At 44.1% G+C, this 19,894-nt stretch overlaps 1 protein-coding gene and 1 long non-coding RNA gene across 3 annotated transcripts in view; one reads left to right on the top strand and one right to left on the bottom strand.

Annotated features, from left to right (window-relative positions):
* Nucleotides 1-4,123: 4,123 nt before the first annotated feature.
* LOC123328286 lies at nt 4,124-5,249 on the bottom strand. The gene is made up of 2 exons (XR_006543130.2): nt 5,060-5,249; nt 4,124-4,840 (listed from the first exon to the last, which is right to left on the bottom strand). It is a non-coding gene; the product is annotated as an uncharacterized LOC123328286 (long non-coding RNA).
* Nucleotides 5,250-5,443: 194 nt separating this feature from the next.
* MAP3K9 (mitogen-activated protein kinase kinase kinase 9) overlaps nt 5,444-19,894 on the top strand; it is an 88,076-nt gene continuing 73,625 nt past the window's right edge. The window contains exons 1-2 of one of the 2 annotated variants that reach the window (XM_025295272.3): nt 5,444-6,234; nt 14,640-15,053. In XM_025295272.3, coding sequence (XP_025151057.2) covers nt 5,835-6,234; nt 14,640-15,053 — 814 coding nt within the window. In that variant the 5' untranslated portion in view covers nt 5,444-5,834. The remainder of the gene's footprint in view (nt 6,235-14,639; nt 15,054-19,894) is intronic. The other variant, XM_025295273.3, reaches the window with a different exon arrangement.

A 19,894-nucleotide genomic window follows, 5' to 3' on the forward strand; every position in this document is an offset into this window, starting at 1 on the left:
TGATTCAGTCAAAATCCAAGGCCCCAAACTTTAATCATCAGTCTGTGATACTTGTTTGCTTTTTATCCCTCCTTTATCCTTCCTAACTTCCCTCCCTCCTTCTTTCTCTCTTTTCTTTCCTTTCCTTTTTCCTTCCTTCTTGTTTTTAAAGGGAAAGACCTGCTTCAACTCCCAGTCAAGAAGTCTCTGCAGTTTCCTAGGGTGCCACTAATTAATTTCTTCCCTTGAGTGTTTCTGTGGGGGATGGACAGAGGAAAGAAGAAAATAAATATGCTAAATATCTAGTAGGTGTTAAGCATACTAAGAACTTTTGTGTGCTAAGTTGCTTCAGTCATGTCCATCTCTGTGATCCCATGGACTGTAGCCTGCTAGGCTCCTCTGTCCATGGGATTCCAGGCAAGAATACTGGAGTGGGTTGCCATGCCCTCCTCCAGGGTATCTTCCCGACTCAGGGATCAAACCCATATCTCTTACATCTCCTAGTGTGCCGGCCAGTTCTTTACCCACTGAGCCACCTGGGAAGCCCTCTAAGGCTGGTATTTCTGTCCATTGCATTGATTTCCTTCTTCATGATTCCTAGTCTCCACTATTTAAGCTGTATACATCCTTCGATGCCAAACTTAAGCACCTCCTTATCCATTCGTCATCTATTCTCCTCCTCAGAGATGGCAACATTTGATCATCTCCCAGCACTGTGTAAAAGCTTTCAGAGCTAATCTTTTGTCTGCTTAACCAAACCCAGACTTTTTTCTCAGTCTGGTATTTAAGTCAGTCATTCAGTCACAAACACGTGCTGAGAGCCAATTATGTGCCAGATACACTCTAGGTGCTGGGACAACTGTGGAGAGCCAGACAGATAGTTGCTGCCCTCATAGTGAACAAGCTAGATAGTAAATAATTACAAATAATGAATTAAATACTTACTCCTCTGAATCAAGTAATTACAAGGCCCTCAACAAATCTGGTCTCAACCCATCTTTTCAGAGTTCTTTCTCATCCTTTTACTCCACCCCTGGGCTTACTCAGGCTTCCCCACCTCTGTGGCTGGGCCCATGCTCATCCTCTACTTCTGAATGCAGGTTCCTCCCTCTTCCCCACATCCATCTCCAGGACCAGCTTTAGTTCTGCCTCTTCCATGAAACCTGGCTAGACAACCTCTGTTAGACAGCTTTAGCCTGAAGGATCTTCCCTCATTTGAATTCCTAGCACTTATCCATTCAACAAATATTTACTGAATGACTTCTTGAAATGTTTGATGAATGAATGACTCTTCATGAGGTTCTAAACACATGCTATGGTATCCAAGATTTAAGTTATGTGGGGAATTAGATGTTTCCTACTGAGACAGATCCCAAGGTTTTTTTTTTTTTTTTTCTTCTCTTCTGAGTAGGGGAGGAGTCAAGATAAAAACTGTACAGTAAAACATACAATATCAAGCAAAATGAGAATAAAAATTGCCCATACTCATAATTCTACCACTTGAAAGAGATCACCATTGATGATTATTCTCTATCTTTTTAGTTGTTTTTTTTTTTTTTTTTCTGTTTGTTTCTCTCTGTTAATACCATTTTGGAAAATTCCTTCTTGCTCCAAATTAAATTTTTATTAAGAAGATCTTCTTTCTTGTGTTTTTAAAAAACACAAAATGCCTGTACCCACTCCCTGCTTGCTCTCTTCTGCTTAGGAGTGGCATAGGTTTATTTTGAACAAAATTTAGAGAATTTATGCAAAGACTCATCTGTATCTTTTCCAGTTCACTGAATCTATGTACAAGAAGAATCCAAACACTGTTTTAGGGCATTTACTCAGAAATCTTTTCTCAAGACCTATTCCAGTTGATCTTTAGACCACATTCTACCCTCCCTTCTTCAAGACCTGAAATGGGTGGTGGTTTTTGTTTAGTCCCTCAGTCGTGTCTGACTCTTTGCGACCTCATGGATTGCAGCCCGCCAGTCTCCTCTGTCCATGGGATTTCCCAGGCAAGAATACTGGAGTGGGTAGCCATTTCTTGGCATACAGTGTAGTCACACTCATGTGCAAACCACAGAATCTCAGGTCTGTAAGATGACAGATCTTCCAGATCACCCCTTCTCTTTAAGGATGAGCAGACGGTTTAGTACTTGCCCAAGATCTTGCAGCTGGTGGCAGCAAAGCTGGAGATGCCAGCCCTGGTTATCTTTTCAAATTGCCTCACTGTCTTCAGTTTGTCTAATGATTAACCCCAAACTGAAATTAAACAACAAAAAGAATAAAATACTTAGGACTATATCTACCTAAAGAAACAAAAGACCTATATATAGAAAACTATAAAACTCTGGTGAAAGAAATCAAAGAGGACACTAATAGATGGAGAAATATACCATGTTCATGGATCAGAAGAATCAATATAGTGAAAATGAGTATACTACCCAAAGCAATCTATAGATTCAATGCAATCCCTATCAAGCTACCAACAGTATTCTCCACAGAGCTAGAACAAATAATTTCACAATTTGTATGGAAATACAAAAAACCTCAAATGGCCAAAGCAATCTTGAGAAAGAAGAATGGAACTGGAGAAATCAACCTGCCTGACTTCAGGCTCTACTACAAAGCCACAGTCATCAAGACAGTATGGTACTGGCACAAAGACAGAAATATATATCAATGGAACAAAATAGAAAGCCCAGAGGTAAATCCACACACCTATGGACACCTTATCTTTGACAAAGGAGGCAAGAATATACAATAGAGAAAAGACAATCTCTTTAACAAGTAGTGCTGGGAAAACTGGTCAACCACTTGTAAAAGAATGAAACTAGAACACTTTCTAACACCATACACAAAAATAAACTCAAAATGGATTAAAGATCTAAATGTAAGACCAGAAACTATAAAACCCCTTGAGGAGAACATAGGCAAAACACTCTCTGACATAAATCACAGCAGGATCCTCTATGACCCACCTCCCAGAATATTGGAAATAAAAGCAAAAGTAAACAAATGGGACCTAATTAAAATTAAAAGCTTCTGCACAACAAAGGAAACTATAAGCAAGGTGAAAAGACAGTCCTCAGAATGGGAGAAAATAATAGCAAATGAAGCAACTGACAAAGAATTAATTTCAAAAATATACAAGCAACACCTGCAGCTCAATTCCAGAAAAATAAATGACACAATCAAAAAATGGGCCAAAGAACTAAACAGACATTTCTCCAAAGAAGACATACAGATGGCTAACAAATACATGAAAAGATGCTCAGCATCACTCATTATCAGAGAAATGCAAATCAAAACCACAATGAGGTACCATTTCACACCAGTCAGAATGGCTGTGATTCAAAAGTCTACAAGCAATAAATGCTGGACAGGGTGTGGAGAAAAGGGAACCCTCTTACACTGTTGGTGGGAATGCAAGCTAGTACAGCCACTATGGAGAACAGTGTGGAGATTCCTTAAGAAACTGGAAATAGAACTGCCATATGACCCAGCAATCCCACTGCTGGGCATACACACCGAAGAAACCAGAATTCAAAGAGACACGTGTACCCCAATGTTCATCACAGCACTGTTTATAATAGCCAGGACATGGAAGCAACCTAGATGTCCATCAGCAGATGAGTGGACAAGAAAGCTGTGGTACATATACACCATGGAGTATTACTCAGACATTAAAAAGAATACATTTGAATCAGTTCTAATGAGGTGAATGAAACTGGAGCCTATTATACAGAGTGAAGTAAGCCAGAAAGAAAAACACCAATACAGTATACTAACACATATATATGGAATTTAGAAAGATAGTAACGATAACCCTGCATGTGAGACAGCAAAAGAGACACAGATGTCTAGAACAGTCTTTTGGACTCTATGGAAGAGGGTGAGGGTGGGATGATTTGGGAGAATGGCATTGAGACATATATAATATCATATGTGAAATGAATCGCCAGTCCAGGTTCGATGCATGATACAGGATGCTTGGGGCTGGTGCACTGGGATGACCCAGAGGGATGGTATGGGGAGGGAGGTGGGAGGGGTTTCAGGATGGGGAACATGTGTGCACCCATGGCGGATTCATGTTGATGTATGGTAAAACCAATACAATATTGTAAAGTAATTAGCCTCCAATTAAAATAAATAAATTAAAAAAATGAAATTAAATAACAACAATAAAAAACGTGAAGCACTAAACTTGCCAAGTAAATCAGACCTATTCCTACCATGGAAGGGGAAAACTTCAGCAGAGATCAGGCAGGACCTCTCAGCATGGGCTTATTTTGAAAAGTCACAGAATCTTCTCATTGAAAATCTATATTGCTGTGAAAGAATTTAAGCACAGAAGAAATGTTCGGGGCCACCTATCTCTTTCTTAAGGTTTGAGAAGTGGAGGATAACAAAAAGATAGATGGAAAGTCTGCCTTGCAGTATCGTTTTGTGTGTATATTCAGCTTTGATTCTTAATCTACATAGGTTACCGCGATCCAAGGTGCAATTCCCCCAGGTGAAAGAAATTCAAGATTTGTAGAAAAATGGAGTCTCTTCAGAGAGACCAAGCCCACTTCACCGACAGCTTTCCCACCCTCAAATTGAGCCCCAATAAAGTGGTCTCTCTCTCTCTCTCGTCTGAATTCTAAAAATCGATGATATTGGACTCTCTTCCAACAAGAACCCAAGGAAGGGCAAGCTAGCTGTATGCAGTCCTCATAAAGGGCAAGAACTGTAGTTTTAAGAGTTCTAAAGAGCATTCCAGTGGGCCTGAAGGCCTTAATAGACGAAAGGTTACAGATGGAGTAGGGGTGCAATTCAGTCGGAGGGGAGTCGAAGCTGATCCACCTGGTAGGGACTGGGGCAGAGGCATCTCCTAGAGAAGGGAGAATCCAAATGTAAGAAGGAGCTGGAGAAGAAAGAGCTCTCCCAGAGGGCGCTACCCAGCTCGCCTCTCCTCCGCTCACTCTCAAAAGCTCACTTTAAGATCAAGAACACAGGTGGTGCCCAATGGGAGTCCCTACCCCTTCGCAGCAAACAAAGGGAGCGGTCTCCTTCAGCCTTTTTAGTCTGAATGAGGAGGGCTCGGCTCTACCTTTGCGGAACCACCCATTCCTTTCTCAGGCGCCCAATGAAACCGCAGCCTCTTCCTTGAACACTCCCAGGAAACGGACAGGTAGCTCAGACCAATGGTTGGAGCTGCGATGGGCCAATGGGAGAGAGAAATGGGTCAACCTGGGGTTTGAGAATGAGCGAGCCCGCACAGGGCGGGGGGCGGCGACAGGGGGGACCCGTGACGTATGAGCAGGGTGGGTGGAGAGGGGCGGGGTGGATGGCTGGCGGGGGTCCGTGGCGGCCAATGGGAAGACCGGATAGCCCGGGGGGCGGGCCCGGGAGCAGAAAGGCCCCCGCCCCCTCGGGTCCGCAGGGCTGGGGTGGAGCCAGGTCCGCGTCAGGTGGTCCAGGGCGTGAGGGCGGCGCAGGGGGCGGGGCGCAGCGAGGAGCAGGGAGCAGCGGCCGGCTGGCAGCGGCGGCGGCGGCGGCGGGCGGCTGCTGGCACCAGCTGCGCGAGCAGGTTACCCGCGGCGGAGGTAGCCAGGCCGCCCCAGAGGGGCGATCGCGAAGGCTAGGGCTCCGGCCCGCCTCGCCCTGATGCTGCGGTGAGCACTCCAACTCCGCGCACTTGTCGCCGCGCCCGGCCGGCCCCAGCCCCGAGCGATCCGGCGTTCCCCGCCCCGCCAACCCCGGCCCTACCTGAGGCCGCCGTCGGGGGAGGGGTGTCCCCCCAGCTCTGCGGAGCCGCATGAACAATAGGCGGCGGCGGCTCCTGCGGGCGGCGGCAGCCCCGCACCCTATGGATCGGCCGCTCCATGGAGCCCTCCAGAGCGCTTCTCGGCTGCCTGGCGAGCGCCGCCGCTGCCGCCCCGCCGGGGGAGGATGGAGCCGGGGCTGGGGCCGAGGAGGAGGAAGAAGAGGAGGAGGAGGCGGTGGCGGCCCCCCGGGAGCTGGGCTGCGGCGCGCCGCTGCCCTACTGGACGGCCGTGTTCGAGTACGAGGCGGCGGGCGAGGACGAGCTGACCCTGCGGCTGGGCGACGTGGTGGAGGTGCTGTCCAAGGACTCGCAGGTGTCCGGGGACGAGGGCTGGTGGACCGGGCAGCTGAACCAGCGAGTGGGCATCTTCCCGAGCAACTACGTGACCCCGCGCAGCGCCTTCTCCAGCCGCTGCCAGCCCGGCGGCGAAGACCCCAGTTGCTACCCGCCCATTCAGTGTAAGGCGAAGGCGGGCCCGGGAGCCCGGCGGGGGAGGGGGGCGGGGGATGATGGAGGCCTGGGGATGATTGCGGAGGGAGGGGAGACCTCCCTGAGGGTTAGGTTGGGGTGGGCAATGATTGACCTGGGTATGTGTGTGTGTGCGCGCGCGCCCTCAGGCTGCACGGGCTTTGGTGGGTGCAGTGGGTAAGATAGACACGCCGCAGGCAGGCCTCGCCTGGAACCTCGGGCGCTTGGGCTTCTTCACCTTCACCTGACCACCTCAGCAGCAGCTCGATTCCACATCCTGAAGCCCCAACACCACCGCCCCCCCACCCCGCCCCGCAAATCTGGCAGGATTTTAGGCAAGCTGGTGGTTTCTGTAATAACCTTAGTCCTCAAATCGGGGACCTTCCCGACCTCTTCTATCGCCTCTCCTCGCCCCTTACTTTTCGTTTAAAGGAGATGGTGGTGTCTCCCTCAGGGCCGAGCTGGTTCACAAGTCCTGGAAGCCTCTGAAACACCTTTGAAATACCGTGTTGATTTCTTCGATCCTAATCTTGTATCTCAAAAGTGGTACCTTTAGGAGTCTCACTGAATAATGTGCTAAGAAGGGTGTGTGTGAGAGAAAGAGAGTGGGTGGAGGGGCAGGTGATGAGTGGAGACATGATAGTGAGGGTAAAGTATGTCATTCCCCCCAGAGAGATCAGGAGCACAGGGTAGAGTGGTTAAATCCCAGCCCCTTGACACCTAGACAATATATTTTCTCCTTTCTTCTCACCCTAGATCTTTGCCTATATTTGGTATTTGCCAAATCTCAGGGGAATGATACCCAGGGGTCCCTCCCAGGGCCTTTCTTCCAGTGTCCTGGTTTTCACCAATTTCCCAGGAGCCCCCTGTAACACACCCTGTAATGAATTTTTCTTTGTTTTTTCAAAGGAGTTAACTTGCTATTAGAATCCTTTAATCCGTGATGCTAGGTGGTTTTAGAAGAAAGATGTAAATATCTCCCGGTACAGTTTACACTATTTTGTATTTGAGGGTTTCCATAATTTCTTTCCTGTTAAAAAAGTATTGTTAGTACCCATGTATCTTTATTTATTCCATGTTTTATGTACTTTCCCCCTTAGCAGATTTAAAAAATCATTACCGAAGGATAACTTTAAATAGTTTAAAACTTTCACTTGTAACAGTTATTTCTCTGGTCCTATGACTTATTTTCACCCAAACAATTGTATTATATCTTAACCTGTTTATTAAATCACAGCCATTAGTATAAAAATCATAGCCTCTTTCCTTGTTTTGACTGTCAAATTGACATTCAAGTATTTAGCGTCCTTTGTTTTCTGTTTTATTCAATTAAAAACTTCCTGCTTCTGCTATTTGATCTTTATAATACCTGGAGGTGACAAGTTAAATTGTTTCCAGTTGTTGCATCTTTTTGGCACTAGTTCTGGAAGAGTGAAGGCTAAAGGTCCTAGCATATAATGTCCCAAATAGTGTTGAGGATGAACTTGGTCGCATACTGGAAGAGATGTTGGTCTGGCATGTTAGAGAGTAGTGTAGTTTAAACATGTCATATTTTGAGGTTCTTTGTGGGTGATGTTTTGTGATTTGTTTTTCAGAGACATCTGGTGTCAGAGTAGAAGAGCTCTGTGAGGTTCGTGAGCAGGAACTGAGTTTCTTTAGTAGCTTTAGTGCTCCCGCTGTCAGAGCAGTCAGGAGTGAACCTGACCGAGGCTGGAAGAACCCAGCACAAATAGCCAGATAGGTCCACACTGCACCATGTTAGAAGCTCTTTCTCCGTTGGGTGCCCACAACTTCACCTTTACGGTAACAAAAGTTACCTTGGATAAAATACATTCCTATATCTAAAACTCAGATGATGAGAAATTAGGAAGCATCTTGTACTTACTGAAATAATTGATTTGAACAACATTGCATCTGAAGGTCTTGTTAAGTTATTTAGCCACACTGGGAGTTCTGATCTTGACTGGGCTTAATTCTTGATAATTCAGAAAATTTAGTTCTAATCAACAACCAATTAGAGTGCCCAGCGAAAGAGAGATACTGTGTTAAATACCAGGGGATAAAGAAATGAGAAGGTGAGGAGGTACTTAAAAGTCACACATGAGGGAAACTGGTGATGTAAATATATAATTTCAGTGCAGTGCTTTGCTAAAAGAAGTTGCTGATCTGATCAAGTGTTTCTGGTCTGTATGCTGTGTCCATCGGTTCAGTTACTGTCACTCAGAAAATAAAGGTGATTGACGACCTTGTCTCCAAAGACTTTGAATGAAATCGAGCCTTTGACAACTTTTCCTCAGTTAGTTTTTCGAACTTCCTCTTTGGGGCATGAATTTTGCTATTAGATTGTGAATAGAAGACACAAAAATGTTAGTAACTCTGTAGTGTCTGACTCTTTGCGACCCCATGGACTTGAGTCAGCCAGGCTCCTCTCTATCCATGAAATTCTCCAGGCAAGAATACTGGAGTGGGTTGCCATGAATAATGTTCAGTTTCAGTTTCAAATACTGCTTTTCAGAGTGAAACTTTTGTTGCAGATTTTAATCAAAACAGAAGAGGAGGAAATTGCTAAATCTTGTGACAAGGAAAACATATAGGAAGGATATTATAAATCATCCAACACTCATAGAGTGCATTTATCTTCTCCAATGTAGGTATTAGAGTTTAGCTCTCTGTGGGGCTGACAAATATAAATAACCCAGGAGCATGCTTATCTTCTTTATTTTAGTGAAAGATGGAAAATGTACAGTTATATCATCTTTGGAGATCTATCACCGTAGGTATTGAGAAAAAGTTTCTCTTACAGGAGAGTTGTTTTTGTTTTCAAGCAGGGCATAAATTAAGGATATGATTGATTTACATTTCTTTTTCTTGTACTCACCAGAAATATAAGGGTATATTTTCAGATGTACTTAAGATTTTTAAATGAGTGATGTGTGTACTATTCACTTACCCCAAACTCATCAGAATGTGCCTATATGTTTAGTTTCTAAGGATACATTTGAGAGACTTCAAGACTGAAAGAAATAAGGATTTTTTCCTGATATTCCTGGAAATATTCTTCCACAGAAACCGAAATATGTGCTGCATGAGACTTGACCTGATTCTTACTTAAAACCAGGTCTTGACAGGAGCAGGGAAGGGAAGGAGTCCCACATGTTCTCAGCTGCAGTGATAGTCTAGTTTCGATACACAAGGACTTCCTAACAGGGAAGAGAAAGGAGAGGACCCTCTCCACATCCCCCACTATTCTGTCTTCTGTCTGCTTGTAAGTTCTCTTCTATGCTTTTCTTGAAGGCTGGTCAAAATATTTCCTTAACTAAATAGCAAGAACATGAGAGTTTATGTTCTACACACAGAGAGAGAGAGAGAGAGAGAGAGAGAGAGAGAGAGAGATCATGGCTTTGCCTTCCCCACAGAGGTTTTCTGTCTTCTGTGGAATGCCATCAGAGGAGCTGTCCTTTCAGCACCCTCGTTCAGAATCACATCTTTTAAGTCCTCATATGTTCCAAATAGGAAAAGGAGTACGTCAAGGCTGTATATTGTCACCCTGCTTATTTAACTTATATGCAGAGTACATCATGAGAAACGCTGGACTGGAAGAAACACAAGCTGGAATCAAGATTGCCGGGAGAAATATCAATAACCTCAGATATGCAGATGATACCACCCTTATGGCAGAAAGTGAAGAGGAACTCAAAAGCCTCTTGATGAAAGTGAAAGAGGAGAGTGAAAAAGTTGGCTTAAAGCTCAACATTCAGAAAACGAAGGTCATGGCACCTGGTCCCATCCCTTTGTGGGAAATAGATGGGGAAACAGTGGAAATGGTGTCAGACTTTATTTTTCTGGGCTCCAAAATCACTACAGATGGTGACTGCAGCCATGAAATTAAAAAACGCTTACTCCTTGGAAGGAAAGTTATGACCAACCTAGATAGCATATTCAAAAGCAGAGACATTACTTTGCCAACATAGGTCCGTCTAGTCAAGGCTATGGTTTTTCCTGTGGTCACGTATGGATGTGAGAGTTGGACTGTGAAGAAGGCTGAGCATCAAAGAATTGATGCTTTTGAACTGTGGTGTTGGAGAAGACTCTTGAGAGTCCCTTGGACTGCAAGGAGATCCAACCAGTCCATTCTGAAGGAGATCAGCCCTGGGATGTCTTTGGAGGGAATGATGCTAAAGCTGAAACTCCAGTACTTTGGCCACCTCATGCGAAGAGTTGACTCATTGGAAAAGACTCTGATGCTGGGAGGGATTGGGGGCAGGAGGAGAAGGGGACAACAGAGGATGAGATGGCTGGATGGCATCACTGACTCGATGGACGTGAGTTTGAGTGAACTCCGGGAGTTGGTGATGGACAGGGAGGCCTGGTGTGCTGTGATTAAGGGGGTTGCAAAGAGTCGGACATGACTGAGCGACTGAACTGAACTGAACTGATGTTTAAATAAGGGGCTTCCCTGGTGTCTTAGTGATGAAGAATCTGCCTGCCAATATAGCAGCCATGGGTTCATTCCCTGGGTTGGGAAGATCCTCTGGAGGAGGAAATGGCAACCCACTCCAGTATTCTTGCCTGGGAAATCCCTTGGACAAAGGAACCCGGTGGGCTACAGTACATGGGGTTGCAAAGAGTTGGACATGACTTAGTGATTAAACAACGATGATAAGTGTTTAAATAAATATTTAACACCTCCTGTGTGTTCACAACTATGCTTCAGACCAGAGGAAAGAAGAGGGTGGATACACAAGAAAATACAGCACTTAATTTCCTTAAGGAGAATTCAGATATCTGAGGAATAAGATATGTAAATATGCATTTATCAAATAGGCACCTACCTTTTCATCCATAAAAAAAATCTGGTAGGAAAAAATATGAGTGCGCCCTCCATGACCCCTTAAGGGATTCCTAACATAACTTACATTTTTCTCAGGAAGGTTCTAATCTCTTTTTGACGTAGGCATATTTTTTCTTGTTCATGTGATAGATAAGATAAGAATTAGTAATCAGTCAGGATTCGTTTTAGGACCTAAAAACACTCAGGCTACTTTAAACAGAAAACAATTTAGTAGAAGAAATTGGGTGCTTGTAGATTTGTTGGAAGGGCAGGGAGAAGAGGCTCTTGGCTAGAACTGTGGGACCAACTCCCAGTCCATTGCAGACCTGGCCCACCAGACAAGCTGCTTCTCTGAGAAGGTACAGAATCAGGAGTTACCATTGAAGTTGACTTCTCCAATACCCTGTTGTAGTTGCTGTCTGGAGATTAGGTGACTACTTGGCCTTACAACATTCCTTCCACATCTGCAAAACTAGTAACCTACCCCCATGAACTATAACCCACCGGGCTCCTCTGTCCATGGGATTCTCCTGGCAAGAATACTGGAGTAGGGTGCCTTTTCCTTCTCCAAGGGATCTTCCTGGCCCAGGGATTGAACCCACGTCTCTTAATCTCCTGCACTGGCAGAAAGATTCTTTACTACTAGCGCCACTTGGGAAGCCTAATAATTGGACACTGACATGATATTATAGAAAACCCACTTCTCCACAGCCATGCTTACCAGGAGAAGCAGCAAGGAGATGGTCTCCATATCACTTCTGCCTTCTGAATCTTATGCATCTCATTGGCTGAACCAGCACTCTGTCAAGAAGTCTGGGAAATATAGTTTTTAAACTTTCCAGCTTCTGTAGTACTGAAAGGTATACTGGAGGATTTTAGAATGGATGTAGATTATTAGTCTGCAGGACACACCATTTATTTTTCAAGAAGGGTGCTAGATAAGGTGATGATCTTTTGTTGTTGCTGTCATTTATTTACTTTTGTTCTCATAAAACTTTTAAATTTATTTTTTATTTGGAGGAAAATTGCTTTACAATGTTGTGTTGGTCACTGAGGTGATAATCCTGAACAATTGGAACTTTGAGGGTGCAAATGGGCCACATATTTTGTATACTTAAAGGCAGTCCGACTAACTTCCTAAGAGTTTTTCTTGTGCAGACTGCCAGGTAAATTACAAAATATAAATGAACATTAGCCCTAGATGGGATGGAAGTGCTATAACTGAGCAGGAACCTAGTTCTGAACACCACCAGCATCTGAATGGAGAATGGAGACATTGTGGAGCTGGCTGAGAATAGAAAAGAACAGTCTGCAGTGGGCATCTCCTCTTTCGGTCTTGCCAAGAGTTCAGAAATACGTGATCTTTGTGTTCAGTTTTTTCTTTTGTAGCAGTGTGACTGTTCTCTGTATTTGTTTCAGGAGGTCCAGTTCCAGTTCTTCCCCAGATCTGAGTTTGATTTCTTTCTTACTGAAGTAGATTCTCCCCGTTTTGCTTTACTCTCTATTGGTCTCCAGCTGAATGTTCAGCACGTAAAGGACAGTGATGTGTCAGGCAGAGAGGATCAGCCCTCATGCATCTTGCAGTCTAGTAGGACAATAGGCATTGAACAAGCAATTATAACCTTGTTGAGTCTTGCCAATAGAGACTGCTATGGGAGTGCTTGATGGGGGCCTGGCCTCGTTTAGCAGAGGGGTTAGGAAAAGTTCCTCTAGGAGATTATAGTTAAGCTGAGACCTGAGACCAGCTGGGTCAGCTGGGTGAAGACAAGGAAAGAGACTGAGAAGACAGAGAATAGGGTTTTCATGACAGAAACATGATATAGCACTTCACTTGTACAGCAACACCATATCTAACTCAAGATTCATAATCACTGGTGGTTATTATTCTCTATCCATGGAAGTCTTTCCAAACAGCTAAAGATACAGTCAAGTATGGTAGATTCAAACTCTGGATTTGGGATGGGAAATGAGAGGGTGGGGGTGTCACTGGGAACCTCAGGGCTGGAACTGTGGTGGGGGTAAGATGTTGCCTTGGAGACTCCTCTTTCTTGCACACTTTAATCACCAGGTCGTGGTAAAACCAAGTTTTGAAGATTTCCTGATTTTTTTTCCTGATCTCCAGCCTTCACGGCTCCTGAGATTTGACTCTTGTGCTTATGTACCTGGATTACTGCAATGGTCTCCTTAGTGGTCCCTTTTGCTATTACGTTCCACATAGCTGCCAGAGTTGGTTTTCTTTCTAAGTCACAAGTCTGACCCCAGCAAGACTTTGAGCCTCATCTACCCTAATGCATATAATCCAGCTGCCCTGGACTCCTGAAATTCCTGATAGGCTATATACCTTCATGCACATGTTCTTTCCCTCCCCGCCCCCTCCGCCCCCCCTCCGCCTTTTCTCTTTATTGAAGTAGAGTTGATTTACAATGCTGTGTTAATTTCTGCTGTATAGCAAAGTGATCCAGTTATGCATATACTTACTTTCTTCCTTATATTCTTTTCCATTATGGTTTATCACAAGATGCTGAATGCAGTTCTCTTGTAGGAACAGCAGGACCTTGTTGTTTATCCATTCTATATATACTAGTTTGCATCTGCTAACCCCAGACTCCCACTCCGTCCCTCTTCAATACACTCACCCTCTTGGCAGCCCCAAGTCTGCTGTGTCTGTGAGTCTGTTACTGTTTCATAGATAAGTTCATTTGTGTCATAATTTAGATTCCATGTACATGTGATATTATACGGTATTTGTCTTTCTCTGTCTGACTTCCTCCCTTCCTATGATAATCTCTAGGTCCACCCATGTTGTTGCAAATGGCATGATTTCATTCTTTCTTATGGCCGAGTAACATTCAATTGTGTGTATGCATCACGTCTTCTTTATCCACTCATCTGTCAATGGACGTCTAGGTTGTCTCCACGTCATGTCTGCTGTGAATAAGTGCTTCATGCCCTGTGTTCTGGCTCACGACCTTCCATCTGCTGGGATTGTCTTCTCCACCTTGGTCTTCATTTCCTGATGATAGCCCTTCCTCTCATTCTTTGGGCCCATTTCAGATGTTTCCTTCCTTGAGAATCCTTTTCCCACCCACCCTCTTAACCCCTGTCCTGTGGTGGGAGTTAGTGATTTCCCTCATACCACCACCGAAGCTCTTTTACACCACACTTTGGCTGATGTCTGTCTGCCTTGGTGCTGTATTACATGCTTCTTGCTACCTAGCATATACACAGTAAAATGTAAACAAGCCACACAATGACTGATCTCCCCCAGTTTTTCTTTTAGTTAAAATGGTTGCTCTCAGTACAGTATTCTTCATGAAGTTCCAAGTAGACGTTATTTCGTGAATACTTATTGAATACCTACTATGTGCCGGTCACTAAAGATAACGCGCTGGCCACAGAAAAAAATGTTACCCACTTTTCCTATCCTTGGGGAGTTTATTGTGGGGAGACTGAAAGGCCAAGTGAACAGACAGCTTGTTGTGTTTACCCAGCTAGGTAAATGGGTGATTAAATGGTGTTTTTCAAATGTTTTTGACTTGCTCCTTTTTTCCTTTTCTTTCTCAGTGTTAGAGATTGATTTTGCGGAGCTGACCTTGGAAGAGATTATCGGCATTGGGGGCTTTGGGAAGGTCTATCGTGCTTTCTGGATTGGGGATGAGGTCGCTGTGAAAGCAGCTCGCCATGATCCCGACGAGGACATCAGCCAGACCATAGAGAACGTCCGCCAGGAGGCCAAGCTCTTTGCCATGCTGAAGCACCCCAACATCATTGCCCTTCGGGGGGTGTGTCTGAAGGAACCCAACCTCTGCTTGGTCATGGAGTTTGCTCGTGGAGGGCCTTTGAATAGAGTGTTATCTGGGAAAAGGATTCCCCCAGACATCCTGGTGAACTGGGCCGTGCAGATTGCCAGAGGGATGAACTACTTACATGATGAGGCGATTGTCCCCATCATCCACCGCGACCTTAAATCCAGCAACAGTGAGTACAGAGAGGTGGGGCTGGAGGGCTTGAGATCACTTTCAGACCTGGTCCATAGCTTGGGTTGAAGTGGATGTCTCAGGAATCTTAGTGGGCAGTGAAATGCCCTGCTTAAAGCCAGTCCATCCTTTGGGAATTCTCTGCTGGTTCAGTGGTTAGGGCTCCGTGCTTCCACTGTAGAGGGCATGGTTGGGGAACTAAGATCCTGCATGCCACGTGGCACAGCCAAAAAGAGAAAGAAAAAGGAGAAAAAAATTACCAAAAAAAAGAAAAGAAGAAAAGTACCAAAAAAAGAAAAAACCCAATTAGCAGGCATGGTTGGCAGTGTGACTCTCTGATGTACTGTTCAAACAAAACACTTAGATGCGTTTTTCCATTTTGAGGGAAGGGTGGGTGCTTCTGAACACAAAAGTTTTCCTCCTCAGTGAAGCAATAGATAAAGCAAACCAATAACATCTGTTTGCATTTCTGTCTGAACTATCCAACCTGAGTTCCCACCAGAGAAGGGGTATAAGAGAGAAGAGGCATGTCGTTTAAGCCATGAGGCCCGTTCAGGTGACCGTGTCAGCTTGGGGAACACGACCTCACTGGTAGACCTACAGCTCTCCTGAGAGCCTCAAGGTGGTATTAATTAATAGTCATAACTACGTAGTGTTTAATAGCAGGGAACTGAGAAGTAACTGTTTATTAAACGTCAAGAACCCATAAACTGGATTGTAAAGCAAGTGTTAGACATAATTAAATGGTGGATTGGTATAAACTTCAGTCTCTTTCCTTAGCTGAATCAGCAGGCCTTGGGAGTATGCTTCTTTTGTGTGGTAATTTGGACTTTCCCTGGCCTAAACTGCATGGTACAGAGGATACAATTTGCTAAGTGGTATATGCCTAAAGTCACTTTGGGCATCCTGTCCAGAGAGGAGGGCATTAGGAGTTTGGGGTCCCAGAAATTTCACACTCTGTGTCCTTCAGCTTTGAGCCCAGAAATCCTTTAGACCTTGTTTTCCTCCTGGTTGTTCCACATGTGGCTTATTTTTGTCTTGATGCTATTGTGACTCTGTTAACCTTAAAAAATACGTTTTAAGTAACATAGGTAGTAAGTGCTTTTGTTCTAAAAATTAGGAAGTGTAAATAAACAGAAAGAAGGATCACCCATAATGTTTTCCTTCTGGAAGTATATATATTGCATTTGGCATATTTCCCCAGACATTTAAAAAGCATATATGGCCCATATATACAGAAATATACTTTCCAACTTACTTTAAAATAGCATTTGTTACCCCTACCTCATCTACATGCATCCTCTTCCCCTTTAATAAGAGTAAATTTCCTCCTTGTGGGTATGGAGCATTAGATATGTATTTTGGATATAATGCATGTGAAGGATTTCAGTTCCATGAAATAAATCTGGTTTCTCTTTTCCTTCTGCCATTATTTTCTCTCTTTACTATATGATTATTCTCATCCTTCCTGCACAATTCTGTTCTTTAAATGTGTGTGTGTGTGCGCTTAGTCGGTCCGACTCCTTGCAACCCCATGGACTATAGGCTCCTCTGGCCATGGGGATTCTCCAGGCAAGAATCCTGGAGTGGGTTGCCATGCCCTCCTCCAGGGGTTCTTCCCAACCCAGGGATTGAACTCAGGTCTCCCACATTGCAGATGGATTCTTCACCATCTGAGCCACCAGGAAAGCCCTTTAAATGTATAAAATAAGTTAAAACTTCTGCTGACTTCCTTTTTAAGAAAAAAAAATTTTTTTTTCTACCTAGAGATTGCTTTGGATGATGGAGTGAGAATAAGCTCATGTGTTGGTAGAAAATGGGATATAGAAGCTGAATTGTTAAAAATTGCATTCTTATATCCTTATCATGCTGGGTGAACTAGGCATTGTGCACTCATCTTACATAATTGAGCCCATTTAAAACTTGGGCCAGGGTGATTGTAAAAGTTAATAATTTCCTCTATGAAGTTTTACATCTGGGTATAATTTCAAGCTGCAGATACGAGGTTTTACATTTTCTGATTTATGTTTGGAAAGCTAACTTGCTAAGGAGGTACAGGGGACCTGAGTGTCATTCTGTCTCCTTGGAGACAAAAGCCTGGTCCTTTGTCCTAATGTGGGTCTTAGGATTCCCGAGGGGGACCTTCAGGTACAGTGTATGGTGGCAGGGCATACTATTTTAAAGGACCTCACCCAGCAATACCGCTGATGCCCTGAAATGTCCATAGTCCACTGGGCTGCTGGTTGGTGCTGATGTTGATGCCTGCTGTAAATCTCACATGTGAGTTGGGGTAACTCCTTGGTATTTGTCTGAGGGTGGCTGTTTGTCTGTGATTGAATTTATCCAACATGAGCCCTGATGACACTGTTGTTCTTATTCCATTGCTGCGTATACACGACTTGAAAATCATTTTAGAAATGTTACGTCATTTCTTTGCCTCCAGTTTGAGAGTTGTGACTTCTTTGAGTTTTGCAGACTTGGGGATACTGGCCTGTTTCTCTTGGTTTTTATTAGGAGCTCCAGAGAGTCGCATTTTGTTCAGTCATGTGAGGGCAGAGTTCTGTGAATTATGTGTTAGTTGACTTTGAACCCCCAGAGAAAAGAGTAAGGCACACATGGGGGCTGTCTTGTGGAAAAAAGAAAGTAGCTGGTGATAAAATCTAATGGTTACAAAAAGTTCAGTAAAAAAATGATATATTAAGAGACTTAATATATCCTGATGATCCGTTTAAAAAAGTCATGTGCTATTTACGACATATGTGTAGCACAGAACATCTTAGGTTGTTCATGTATCATCTGAAGTAAGTTTTGGTTTAATGTACATAACTTGAAAAAACAAAACAAAGTAACAGTGGCTAAAACAAGGTATACATTCGTGTTTGAAAAGAAGGCCAGGGGTTTAAAGCATCTCCACCTCTCTTTACTGCATCTCAGGGTTGCCTTAGGATCCAAGATGACTTCTGAAATGCCAATTATTTGGTCTGAGTCACAGGCCTGAAGGAGCAGGAAAAGCAGAAGCACAGAGGAAGCTGCTCCTGTGGCTGAGTTGTCTCCCGTTAGCTTCCTAGAGATCCAGCACAACACATCTGCCTGTATTCAGTGGCTAGAATGGAGTCCCGTAGCCATGGCTAGCGCAGGGGCCACTGGGCAGTGGAGGGTTTTATTCTGGGTTGGCATGGATCCTGGCCAATAATCAGGGTCTGTTACCAAGGAAGAGAGAGAACATGGATGGTGGGGAAACAGCTGGCAGTCTTACCATGAAGTCTGGGAACATGCATTGGGAAGAAGTGTTATCTTAGATATTGATTAGATATTTACCATTATACAGCCAATAAAGCAGGGTTAGCCAGGTGCTGGGACGTGTGGCTCAGACTCCTGATTTAAGGGGTGGTTTCTACTACTCTACTGCAGTGCATCATTAACTTCAACATCTCTTCTTGAAACTACTCACTGAAGTCCTGGCTATAAAAGTGGATTTATGTGTCTCTGCTCCTCACACTGGGGAAAGCCAGCCACGTGATTGTTAGCAAAGACATTAGTGAAAGATGGTCTTTTAGTGGAAAAATTGTCCTTTTGGGGGTAGGTAAGTGGAGTTCAGGGTTTTGGCTTAAGGGCATTTGGCAAAATAACAGTTTAATAGGGGCTATTAAAAATAAAATTAGTATAAAAATGAGGTGATGGAAAATGAAAAGCCTTGCTCAAAGTGAAGGTAGTGGTATTACTTTTGTTATTAACGTCCTTCCTCCCGTTAAAAAACATGGAAGAACATAGAGCTAAATGCAGTGTGTATTTTTCCTTTTTTTTTTTTTTGGCGTTTTTGCATATTTCTTTTCACCCCTAAATCTTAACTGTGTGTGTGTGCTAAGTCACTTCAGTTGTGTGTGACTGTGATCCTGTGGACTGTAGCCCTCCAGGCTCCTCTGTGCTTGGGATTCTCCAGGCAAGAATACTGGAGTGGGTTGCCATGCCCTCCTTCAGGAGACCTTCCTGACCCAAGGATCAAACCCGCATCTCTTACATGGATCCATGTCTCTGTCATTGGCAGGTGGGTTCTTTACTGCTAGAGTAACCTGGGAAGCCCCAAATCTTACACAGAAAATCCTAATAAGTACATTGCTTGTAGCATGCTTTCTCTCCCCACTGCCAACTTGCTGTATTGTGACCACTTTCTTATTAAATAAATATTCTTCTACCACAAGATATTTAAAGGTTTTACAGTTTTCCACTACACTATTTTGGCTTCCCAGGTGGCTCAGTGTAAAGAATCTGCCTGCTAAGCCGGAGACACGGGTTCGATCCATGGGCCAGAAAGATTCCCTGGAGAAGGAAATGGTAACCCCACTCCAATATTCTTGCCTGGGAAATCCCATGGACAGAAGAGCCTGGCTGGCTACAGTCCATGGGGTCGCAAAAGAGTTGGGCACAACTTAGCAACTAAACAGCAACAACATCTACAGTATTTAGATATAGTATATTAACTAAACCAAACCCGTATATAATCATCATCATCACGAAACCTCTAAATAATAATAACAACAAGCAACTACTGCTTATTGAGTGTTCTCTTTTGGTCAGGCCCTGTCTAAGCATTTTATGTGGGTTCCCATCTAATTTTCACAGCAACCCTGCGGAGTGAAGACTGTGCACGTCTTTATTTTACAAATAGGAAGCAGAGACTCAAAACAGGCAGCCGTTTCTCTGGGCTCTCGCTGCTGGTCCGGAGACCAGGTCTGACTCCTCATGGCTGTGCCGCTGCCTGCACTCTGCTGAGGGTTAGCTGGGGTGTTTCACTGCTCCACTACTTACTTCCTGTAGTGCTTTTGTTTTATATAATTAGGAGTA

The sequence above is a fragment of the Bubalus bubalis genome, chromosome 11 (genome assembly GCF_019923935.1).
Source record: "Bubalus bubalis isolate 160015118507 breed Murrah chromosome 11, NDDB_SH_1, whole genome shotgun sequence".
Classification (NCBI taxonomy): domain Eukaryota; kingdom Metazoa; phylum Chordata; class Mammalia; order Artiodactyla; family Bovidae; genus Bubalus; species Bubalus bubalis.